The sequence below is a fragment of the Ictalurus punctatus genome, chromosome 8 (assembly GCF_001660625.3).
Source record: "Ictalurus punctatus breed USDA103 chromosome 8, Coco_2.0, whole genome shotgun sequence".
In the NCBI taxonomy this organism is placed as follows: domain Eukaryota; kingdom Metazoa; phylum Chordata; class Actinopteri; order Siluriformes; family Ictaluridae; genus Ictalurus; species Ictalurus punctatus.
Window position 1 is genome coordinate 2,040,787 of NC_030423.2, and position 12,279 is coordinate 2,053,065.

At 40.3% G+C, this 12,279-nt stretch overlaps 1 protein-coding gene across 4 annotated transcripts in view; it reads right to left on the reverse strand.

Moving 5' to 3' along the window:
* The window catches only part of csnk1a1 (casein kinase 1, alpha 1), a 39,118-nt gene that overhangs the window by 11,866 nt on the left and 14,973 nt on the right, over positions 1 to 12,279 (reverse strand). For 3 of the 4 annotated variants that reach the window (XM_017474067.3, XM_017474065.3, XM_017474066.3), the window contains exons 4-5: positions 8,846 to 8,944; positions 6,503 to 6,586 (exon numbers count right to left, since the gene is read on the reverse strand). In XM_017474067.3, coding sequence (XP_017329556.1) covers positions 6,503 to 6,586; positions 8,846 to 8,944 — 183 coding nt within the window. The remainder of the gene's footprint in view (positions 1 to 6,502; positions 6,587 to 8,845; positions 8,945 to 12,279) is intronic. The other variant, XM_017474068.3, reaches the window with a different exon arrangement.

A 12,279-nucleotide genomic window follows, 5' to 3' on the forward strand; every position in this document is an offset into this window, starting at 1 on the left:
AGTTTGTAATAATCTGATGGTCAACACAGATATTCCAACCTTATACCGACGTATGCAACGGAGTTCAGTCTCTTGTTTATTCCCCCGACCTGATGAAAAGAATATACTCGAGTGGCCGTCCATTTCCCACCTATGTAAAGGAAATTGATTTTCTTCCTGGGTTATAAATAACTACGGTTGATCGGACAAGAACGACGTAACACGTGAGCAGATTCCCATGGAAAATAGAAACTGAGTGCTCAGTGTGTTCAACATAAAACAAAGAAAATGTGGCACTGCTAGAAATAACATTGAAATAAAAAAAATAAAAAATGAAAAAGAAGAGGAAGAGCAGAGGGAAGAAAGGTTTTGGAAAAAGCAGGTTGATTCATGGGATGTGCACAATCACTCCAGGGAAAAGCCACCGAATGACCCAATGAGAATACCCTCAATGGAAGGAAGAGCCACGTTCACCTCTTGAACAAATAGGATAACTTCAATAGCTACAATACAGTCATGTGCCTCGAGCAGCTACCCATTTTTTAAAAAATAAAACAGTTTGGCATGCATGCATACACACACACACACACACACACACACACACACGTTATATTACCATGCCTAAATGGGTATGTTGGATGCGAGATGAAATCCAGGAACAGGCTGAGTTGCGTTGCAGTGTACGTATGAGAATGTCTAAAACCAATCAACTGGGTCTTCTTAAATTTAACAAAATACCCACACTTTCCCCAAAACGTTCTCCGTTTCCACAGGTTTTCAAATGGGTGCCTTTAAAATTCGACACTTTACCACATCTGCATTCTTGGAAATTCTGTAAAATGTTGGTCCGACAGAATAAGTTCCGGATTCAATTTTGAAGCGTTCGTAAAATAAACACCACCTTACCCGCGGAACTTAAAGATAAATCTGTAGACTCCGTCCAAGACCGATAAACTTGGGGAAATTGGAAACACTTCCTCGAGCTGCCGAAACTCAGATCACGGTGTCCTGTGTGAATGTCACCGTGTTTAACACGCGTGTCCGGTTTAACGCCGAGTGACGCACACGTGCGGTCAGGTACACAAAGAGTTGGACGTTAACAAAGTTACTGATATTTTAGCGGTCTACGACGAGTTAAAACTGAGTAATGTATACGAGCTGAGTGCGCAGACTTGAAGCTTTAATGTAAGGGTATTTACGTCCAATGAACTGAACGGCACTTTTTATATATGTGGGCCCACCAAATGTAATTGGAAAAACCTAAATCATATATTAAATTGCCATGTTTAATACTTGCTTGCACATCCTTTGCAGATAATAAATGCGTCAAGTCCCACTTATACCTGGGGGTGTTTCGCCTTTGGTATGACCTTTAGCAATGTATGCTCAATTTAACCGAGGTCAGGTGATTGATTTAGCCATTGCAGAACATTGTATTTTCTTTGCCTTTAAAAAAAAAAAAAAAAAAAAAGAAAGAAAGAAAGAAAGAAAACTTTGGTTGCTTTGGAAGTATGCTTCGGGTCACCGTCCATCTGCGATGAGTTCTTACGCATTTGGCTGAATCTGAGAAGATAAAGCCCTGTACACATATATATACACACAGTTTACAACAGACGTGATACTGCACCCCTGTGCAATACCACTTGAACATCAAATGATTCAAAACTGCATCACCTATCAATAATCGCATTATTTCCAAGTTGACACGAACTATTTCCTCTTTTGAACAAACAAACAAATACAGCAAATATTTCTATATCTATATCGGAAACTCCGGCCTCAAAGTATAAACTCGACGCAACAGAAGTGAACACACCTGTGACCACGGACACGCAACGTGGAAAACCCGCCATCACTGAAACAAAATCGAGCACCCTTGTGAATTCCAATTAGCCGAACTGCATGATCATGGTTATAAAATGGCCTGTAAACACCAGAACTCTCAATTTTGGACCTATGGGCTGTGTATATCTGAATCGTGGCTCGACATGGAAAAGACTTGGTAGAGGGACTGGGGGAAAAAAAAAAAAAGATACAGGAAGATTGGGGACCAACTAAAATGATCAGTCCGAACACGGTTGCGGCAGTAATCAGGAGGTATAGAACGAGGCAGAGTACCAGTAAGCAAAGCCGCAGTGGCGGTCTTCCTAAAAATGACACCATGGACAGTGCGCTACTTGCATAATAATGCTCTGGAAAACAGACCAGAAACAGGGGTCATCAATGGCTTCAGACTTCACAAAGGGGTCATCAATGGGAACCAAAATTCCTTTGACAGCTCAGACAGAGTGAAGGACATTGCAAACCCTTTGGCAGAAATCTGCAAGATTCAACTTAATGCTAAAGAACATGAAAAGAAGCCTGAGGGAGCACGCTCGTCTGTCAGATGAGACCGAGATAAATTTGTTCAGCCCAGATGGGGTCCAGCATGTTTGGTGTGAACCTGCCCAAGACTACCACAGTGAACGCATAGAATGCAAAAAAGTGTTGGGGAGATGACGTTTATAGATGGTACCACGAACGCCCATGCATACACCAAAAATACTGGCTGACAAGTTGTCTCCCAGTCTCCAGAAGCTTGGCAGAAAAGGAATATTCCAGAATGATGACAATCCAAAGCGCAATGCCAAAATCACCAAGAAGAAAAAGAAGTGAAAACTATGACCTGGCCAAGTATCTCACCTGAACTGACTACAACAGAACAACTTCTGGGTATTTTAAAGAGAGATGTAGAACACAATCCTTCCAGAAAATAATTTCCTCTGAAGAATGGCAGAACATCTCTCCGGAAATCTGTACAACACTGCATGCCGAGGAGGGCTGAGCGCTGGGGCGGCGCTAGGGCTGATCATTTAGGGCTTGAGCTCCGAATGTTTTTTGTCTAACCCTGAATGTTTTTGCCTACGACTGCCGAGGAGTTTAGTGGAAATGTGATGGGAATAAAGTAAATGTTAGTTAAAAACAAACAAACAAACAAACAAAAAACCCACACAGTCAGTGCAGTATAGAGTGGACAGTCCATTGAGAGGTAATGGCAAGTCAAAAAAATGAATGAAACGAGTCTTCTGTCTTTTTGGCACCACACAAAGAAAGGTAACTTTTAGCTGTTTTGAAACTGTATCCAACCAGCCATTAATGTGAGCAACACACACACACACTTGGAAATTTGTGAAACATTTAGATGTCCATAAATATGACCTAAACATAATCAGATTTTCAAGCAAGTCTTAAAAGGAGATTAAGAGAACCCAGTTAAGCAAATGAGAAAAGTATTATAGCTGGTCATTTATTTATCGAGGAAAATGATGTCTGTGAGTGGCAAAAATGTGTGCACCCTTTGTTTTCAGTATCTGGTGTGACCGCCTTGTGCAGTAATAACTGGAGATAAACGTTTGGGGTGACTGTTGATCATCTGCACATCGGCGCCGAGGAGTTTTATCCCGTTCCTCAGTACAGAACAGCTTCGACTCTGGGATGTTGGTGTGTTTCCTCACGTGAACCTCTCGCTTCAGGTTCTTCCACAACGTTTCTATTGGATTAAGGTCGGGACTTTGACTCGGCCGTTCCAAAACATTAACTTCACTCTTCTTTAACCGTTCTCTGGTAGAACGACTCGTGTGTTTAGGGTCGTTATCTTGCTGCATGACCGACCTTCTCTTGACATTCAGTTCACAGACAGATGTCCTGATATTTTCCTTCAGGGATTCCTGGTATCATTCAGAATTCATTGCTTCATCAATGACGGCAAGTTGTTCTGGCCCAGATGCAGCAAAACAGACGCAAACCATGACACTACCACCACCATGTTTCACAGATGGTACAAAAGGTTCTTATCAAAGTCGGACTTGGGGCGATTAGGGCCCCTGGGCTTGAGTCAATTTCGGGCCCGACCTACTCTACAAATAACCTTAAATAGAACATTCATCATACACAAGCCCAGTCAAAAACAGAATAATTTATTTATATGTCAACGGATTGAAGCTGGAAAATCCTTTAAGCAGTAAATAAATAGGTCAAAGTCATCAAGACTTTTGTGCATTGCAATAATTTTACAACCACGCGTCGCAAAACTTCACTCCAATAATTGCATTGCGACTCGAGCTGTTTTAATTTTTTTTTAAACTTGAGTCTAGAACTCATCAGCTGCTGCTCTGTTGATGAAATTAAACACAGCCTTTCGATGACTATCGCTATTCTCGTGCTCGGCAAAAAGCCTGGTAGCATGTTTCCAGTCATCATAGCCAGACTCAGAAAGGGATTGACCGTCACCCTCGCCAAGCAAAACACCGCACAACTGGTTGAAGGTGAGTATAGCAACCATTCTCTGGGCAAGTGCTCACCATTCAAATGCTTGTGTTTGAAATGAGCTCATGGAAAACAAACAAAAACAATCTCTTCTGATGTTTGTCACGGTGTTGAGGCTTTGACATTCACATGGTTATTTTGACAGGACCTTTCCGTGCCCTAGTAAGCTCGCACACATCAAGCTGGGTCGGTTGCTAAAGAACCTGTTGGAGTTGTGGGCCTATCTGGATCAGTCACTGAAAAAGTCGCCATTTTTTCCCAACGAGCGAACGGCTTCTGACTGACGAGGTGATGATCCGTTAATGGACTGACCTGCTCCTGAAGGTCAGATCAGCTCCAGCGGTTTCCTCCAGCAGGTTGTTTTCGGTTCCTATGCTTCTCATTTAGACCAAAAATTCTATTTTGGTCTCATCAGTCTACTCGACATTTTTCCCCCAGCAGCCTTCTGGCTTGTCCGCATGATCTTCGGCATACTGCAGCTGGGCAGCGATCTCTTTCGTTCGTGCCATGATACACTACCTCAAACGTGTTGTGAAGATCAGACTCTGATAGATCCCCGTTCTTTAAATAAAACAGGGTGCTCGCTCGCTCACTCACTCACACCTGATCATCATTCCAGTGATTGAAATTAATTCACCTTCAAATTAACTGCTAATCCTAGAGGTTCGCATACTTTGGACATTCACAGATATGTAATATTGGATCATTTTCCTCAATAAATAAATGACCAAGTATAATATTTTTTTGTCTCATTTGTTTAACCAAGTTCTCTTTGCCTACTTTTAGGACTTTGCCTATGTTTTAGGTCATATTTATGCAGATATATAGAAAATTCTAAAAAGGATTCACAAACTTTCAAGCACCACCCGTACATACACGGATGCCTCATTGGCAACGTTTTCTTAATACCGCGATTCGTTGCCATTTGCCGTACTCAACGGTCAAGATCGATTATTGCAGCTGTATTTAACAGACTTAATATAGCCTGATTACTTTTAATGGAGGCGGGTTGGAATAGTAACAACACCGGGTAAACACACAATTTTATATACAACGACATTAGCCCCTGATGTTTTCAAATCCTAAAAACGCCCCTGATTGAGACGGTCATCAAAAATAAAAAGGTGGACCTACGAAGTATTGAAAAATTTTAACGATTTGAATCTCAGTAATGAAAGGTGTAGTGAGATGTTGCATCGAGTTCCTACTGTGGGGAGTGTATTTTATTACACACAGTCAATCTAAACTGCTGGTTTCTCGTTTTTACATTAGAGCAAACACCCTCCTGTTCAACTTAAGCCCTATTCGGACGGGATTCGATTTCATTCGATACATACGTCTGTAACTGTTACTCTAATATTTATCGTCAATTTACACCGGATAAGCCATTTCTGTAGAAATTGGCGAGACGGGCGTGTCTTCGTCGTCCACGTGCTGACGACCCGTGACAGCAGCCCTGTGCGTCATACAATGCAATCAAACGCTGTTTAAACAACTGCTACATACCGTCGTTTCGATCGAGAGATGTTTCGGGAACTTCGCAATAAAAAGTGGTTCGTTTGGTGACTGGAGTAAATGTCGAGAACTAATAAAAACTACCTAAATATTAATAATAATTATTTTTAAAAAAATGGTACCAAACCATGGATGGAGTTTGAAACAAAAGAAAACCATATCTTCGAGTGCCTACGTACTTGCAAAAATTCCGGGAAAACGCATATCCCACAGGCATCTACGTAATATTTACCAGAGGTTGCTTCGCACGGGATTAGTTTAACCTGGGGTTATTTTTACAGGCCGTTGTATAATATATATATATATATATATATATATATATATATATATATATATATATATATATATATATATATATATATATATATATAGACGCTGCAATCTTTACCGGAAAAAAAGTCTGGAAAAATAACTGATTTGGCCATCTTGCACGGGATTAAAATCATAGAGAAGCTCTGGTAATTACTACATTACCCGGGGACCTCCCCGTATAAAACTAGTCCCATCCGAATAGCCCTATAGAAGTAATGCAATTACTGTAAAGTGATACAATTTTCAATTTAATGATATTGCACAAGGTTCTGTTGTATACTGTACAAGTGTGTGTAAATATATTACATATATCCGCACACACCCACACGTATATATACATGTATATATACATATATAGAGGCAGCATTATTAGTCGTTTGTAGTTTCAGACCTGGTTTAATCCTGAGAAAGATGGGTCCTGAGAAGAACTAACAGCCAAGCTTCTTTTCCTCTTCCCCACTGGAGATTCTAAACACTAAACAGACAATAGAGGGTGCAGTACATCAAACAGTATTGCTGACAACCCCACATGGCCAACGCAGACAGGCAACACCAAGGCTAAGAAAAAGAACAGGTGGGGGGGGGGGGAGGGGGGGGGGGGAGCGGGAGCCTATTGCAATCCTTTATAAACCAGCAAGCCTTTTACATGAACCATTAAACTTCTTATGGGAAACCAGAGCAAGAGAAAAGCAAGGCCACACAGCAATAAAAACACATGGCCACAAGTGATTTGTTTAGATAAACAACAGATGTGCATAATATATATATATATATATGTATTTATATATGAGGCCTCTAGTGACCCAAACAAGAATTCTAGCTACCAACTACACATTCAACATAGTTTGCCCAAGTGTAACTGTTTTGCACTGACCTTGCAGAAGTTAAACTACACCAAGAATAAGTGCTGAATGACTAGGAGAAGCTCGGTGGATCTAAAGGCGAGATATAACAGATCAAGCTCAGACGACTACCACTAACATAAAGGCACCAAAAGCATTTACTGCGATGGGTCATTCTTTCCCCTGATTAGACATGGCAATATTAATAAAATAAAAATAAAAATGACACCAAAATAAAACTCAAATTATTCCCAACAACATTAAGAAAATGGAAGAAACTCTGTAAAACAATAAGACCTTCAGTAAGGAAGAGGGTAGAATACTTCTGTATTTTATATAATTCAAAACAAAAAAGGTGCAAGTGGCGTGGGTTGAGGTTTAGGAGTTTTGTCAAACGTTAATATATTATTTGTTTTGCAGGATGAGAAGTCTTCGGACCCTAGCATAAACTTCCAAGATTCAGTAAAACAGACCAGAAAAAACCAAAAAAAAAAAAAAAAAGAATAATTCAAATTAGATTATAAAACCAAGATGAGTGTGAAATAAAAACAGGCAAGCCAGAACATGGTAATTTTTTTTTTTTTTTACATATTTGTCCTACTCCTCCCAAAAACCGTGTACGCAGTTTGCAATATGTAGTAGAATTTGAGCCAAAAACCTCAAGTAGTTATTACTTAGGAATTTAGCTTTCTGCATGTTCAAACAAGTCAACTTTATTGATTGAATAAAACACGTCCTACACATAAACGTGTACAGAAACTCCAACGACTACGCTTGCTGACTCCATAACACAAGCGAGACTAGTCTCGGTCGAATCCAATAACGGACGGAGGTGTGTGCTAAAAGCAACAGAAATTGGAAGAAAACAGGAATAACTCAGGAATAGAAGAGGGGGTTGCAAAGTTGCAGATCAAATTGTCCCATCTGTTGAATTCATTGAAGATGTCTCACAATTACCCCAACAAAAAAAAAAAAAGAACCAAAAAAAAAAAAAGAAAAGAAAAAAAAGTGGGGCATAGTTACTGTTAAAGTTTTAAATTAAAGAACACGTACATGAATAAAGCTTACGGCCGACATTCATACAGACACACAATGGTAAACACATTAATTCCAAAAAAACAAACATTGTCCAAATTGGTAAAAAAAAAGGCATCACTGAATTAAAACTCAGTGAAAAGGACCATTTGATTCGTTTACTTGAAATATTTGATCTTGATCTTATACTACTATTGATTTGTTTAATCCACATCATGCTTTAAATTGGCCAAATGTTGCCTGTCTGCAAGGGCACAAAACAATTTCAAACAATAAAACAGTCAGGCAACGTTAGGTAACCTTTTATATATATATATCATAATTATATATATATATATATATATATATATATATATATATGATAGCTACATATAGATATATATAGATAGAGAGAGATATATAGATAGATGGAGAGATATAGATAGATGGAGAGATATAGATAGATAGATAGATAGATAGGTAGATACAGCCCAAATGTTCTAAAAGATGTAAGACAAACAAGATAAATAATACATATTGCGAAATTCATAATAAATTAAAAAAGCAAAAAGTATGCATGGACGTAAAATTAAATAAACTGGTCTCTGGCACTTCATGGGACTCCCAAAACCCCTTCCTTAACTGAATCCCAGGTTGCTGAACACTATTATGTCCTCAAAGATTGCACATTTCTTGGGTGACTTAACTACCATTAATTTGCATGATACATACATCAAAGGCTATCAAATATTGGTACATGCCAAAACAAGTGACAAGCACAAAATAAATAAATTAAATAAATCTATGAATATTATTCATTTGTGCGCATGACAAACAAACACAGTCCAGAAATTCAACTTAAGGTGGTAAGCACTTACCTTATTACAGTGACGGCCAATGCCCATTAAAAAGTTGTCTGGCTTGATATCTCTGTGGATGAAGTTTTTTGTGTGTACATATTCGATTCTGCTGATCATCTGCAAAGAACACAACGCTTTGATGAAGATCATTCATAAACGACATTCTGACCACTTTTGCATTCTAATTTATTTGTGACACACACAAAGACACGAGCAAGGCCTTTAACCCTATCTGCTCCTGGGGCGCCCTATGGCCGACCCTGTGCTCGGACGCCAACTTCCTAACATGATGGGATATGCGAAGAGAAGAATTTCACTGTAGTGTAATGAGATATATATATATACACACACACACACACACACACACACACACGTGTGACAAATAAAGGCTGCTGCTTCTTCTTCTAACATGGACAGAAGAGAGAGTGGCTGAATTCTGCAATCTGTGCATTGTTTTTGTATAAACATACAGCTCAGACAGTAGATACCGCTTTAACATGAGTGACGGGTTTATATCAATATACTCGCACAAATTCATTTTTTTTCTATAGTAACTGCTCCTACGCACGGATTCATACGGCATAATTTATATATACACACATACACATTGTGTTCGTGTATATTATACACACACACACACACACACACACACACACACACACACACACACACCCACCCACCCCTGCACGACTTGGGCCAAATTGTTATGGCTAGATGACAGGGTCAGAGCATCTCCAAAACTGCAGGTCTTGTGGGGCGTTCCTGGTATGCACTGGTTAGTACCTACCAAAAGAGATCCGAGGAAGGACGATCAGTGAATCTGCGACAGTGTCATGGGCGCTCTAGGCTCACTGACGCACCTGGGTTACGACGGTTAGTCCGTCTGGTCCGATCCTACAGAAGAGCTAGTGTATCACAGAAAGCTCCTGGACCATGGAACGATGGAAGAAGCTGGCCTGAATGAAGAACAATGATATTTTCTTCAACATCATGGAGATGACTTGGTGCATGTGTGTTGCTTACCTGGGGAAGAGATGGCACCAGGATGCACTATGGGAAGAAGGCAAGCTGGCACAGGCAGTGCGAAGTTCTGCTGTGAAAGCTTGTGTCCGGGCACTCGTGTGTACGTCACTTTCACATGTACCACCTACCTAAACATTGTTGCAGACCAAGTACACTCCAGTCATGGCAACGGTATCGGCAGTGGCGCTTCTCAGCAAGATAATGCTTCCTGCCACACTGCAAAACTTGTCCAGGAATGGTTTGAGCAACATGACCGCACTCAAGGCCTTGACTTCTCCTCCAAAGTGAAAGTGAAAAGCATGCTCGATTGGGTTGAGGTCATCAGACATTTAAGAACATTCCATTTCCTTGCCTTAAGAAGCTCTTGGGGTCGCTTTCGCTGTACGTTTTGAGTCGCTATTCTATCTGTACTGTGAAGCATTGTCTCATCGGTTTTGTAGCATTTGACTGAATCCAAGCAGAAAGCACAGCTCTATACACTTCAGAATTCACCCTTTTACTTCCATCAACAGTCATCAATAAACACCAGTGACCCAGTTCCACTGGAAGCCATACACGCCTATGCCGTAACATTTCCTCCACACGTCTGACAGACAATATGCTATGCTTTGGATCATGAAACTGTCGCTGTTCAAATACTTATGGACAAATACTTATGTATATGTATTTTACATATACAGTGCTGTGAAAAAGTATTTGCCCCATCCTGGTTCCTTCTTGTTGTGCATATCTCATATACTAAACCGCTTCAGAAATTAAAATCCGAGACGAAACAAAAGCACAAAATACAGTTTGTAAATGACAACGTTATTTACTGAAGCAAAAAAAAAAAAAAAAAGTTACGCCAACTGGGCCTGTGTGAAAATGTATTTGCCCCCGTAGTTACTAATTCCCCAAATTTATGAAGCTGCATTCATGATGGGGTTCAGCTGGACTAGACGAGACCAGGCCTGATTACTGCAAACCCTGTTCAATCATATCAACACTTACAGAGAACCTCTTCAGCAGCATGAGGTTGTTTAAAAAGGTCTTATTCCATAACACCCTACGCCAAAATTGAAAGAAATTCCGAGTAGTAGTACTGGTGTACTAACAACCAGGCATCAAATTAATTCACGAGTCTACAGAAACATTGACAATTTACAGAGAAATGCATCCAATCTAATTAGTAGGAACTTCATCATGCACCAAGACAATGACCCAAAACACACGGCCAACACAATAAAGGATTTAATAAAGGTTTAAAAAAAAATTTCAAACACACAATAAAGGTTTTAGACTGGCCAAGTCAGTCACCAGACCTTAACCCAATTCAGCAGCATTCCACCTCTGGCAGGACACACTGAAGGGAGAACCATCCCATCCCGCCGTGGGAAAACATGACAAAAGAAGAACGCAACAGTACTTTTTACTTCAAGCCTCTCTCTTCCTATACCTTTATACCCACCTAAAAATTGGCTGGTCTGCCACCAAAAGTGCCATGTTCCAAGTTAATTTCTTTTTAAAATACATTTGGAGTAAATATCAGGAAATGAAAGCTGAAATTCTGATCTAATCGCCTCATTCGTCTTTTGATTTCAAGCCCAAATATGTTCATTGTACAGCAAAAACAATCCCCTCTTTTTTTAAAAAGGTACCAAAAGGTAAGTAACTGGACAAGCTAACGATCGGAAACATAACCGACATCTTTTAATACTCGCTTGCAGATCCTTCGCAGTCAACGAATGCTCTCAAGTTAAAAACAGTGCGAGATGACGGCCTCGAACGTCTATTACATTGCTAACATCAGAAGCGCTCAGAAATGTGTAGATCGAGGAGGAATTGTTTCATTTATGTCCGTTTAAAAAGACAGGAAAAGCATAATCTAACTGCATGGCAACACGCTAAATAATACCTGAAAACAGTGTGTGCGCCGTGGACAAATAATAAAAATGAGACAACAATTAGCGTGTTGCTTCACAAGCTCGCGCACAAAAAAAAAAAAGCAGTATATACGCTCAACCCTTTCATTGACGAGCTCACGAGACTCAATAGACCACACGTAGCACCTGCCTAGCAACCACATCCCAGCAACCACTTGAAATACCATTGCAACCAACTGGAAAACCACAGCGATTACCTAGAACCCACCTGATATACCACAGATGAGGGCTGAGGTGTACGGTATCGTGATTGACACGCAAAGACGAAACGGACAATAAAGAGATAGAGTGAAACACACACACACACACGAGTTTGTCGATTCCATTTCTGCCTCCATTGTGTGGAACACAAACGGGAACTCGACTTGTGCGTGAATTGGATTAAAGTGAGGAAGACTTGCGCAACATCGGCCTCACTCTCACGTCCCGGTGACCGCCGTGATCCAGTGGCAAGACGACTGAAGGTGGTCCCCGGGCGCAGTGATTCATACACCCATTCATACATGC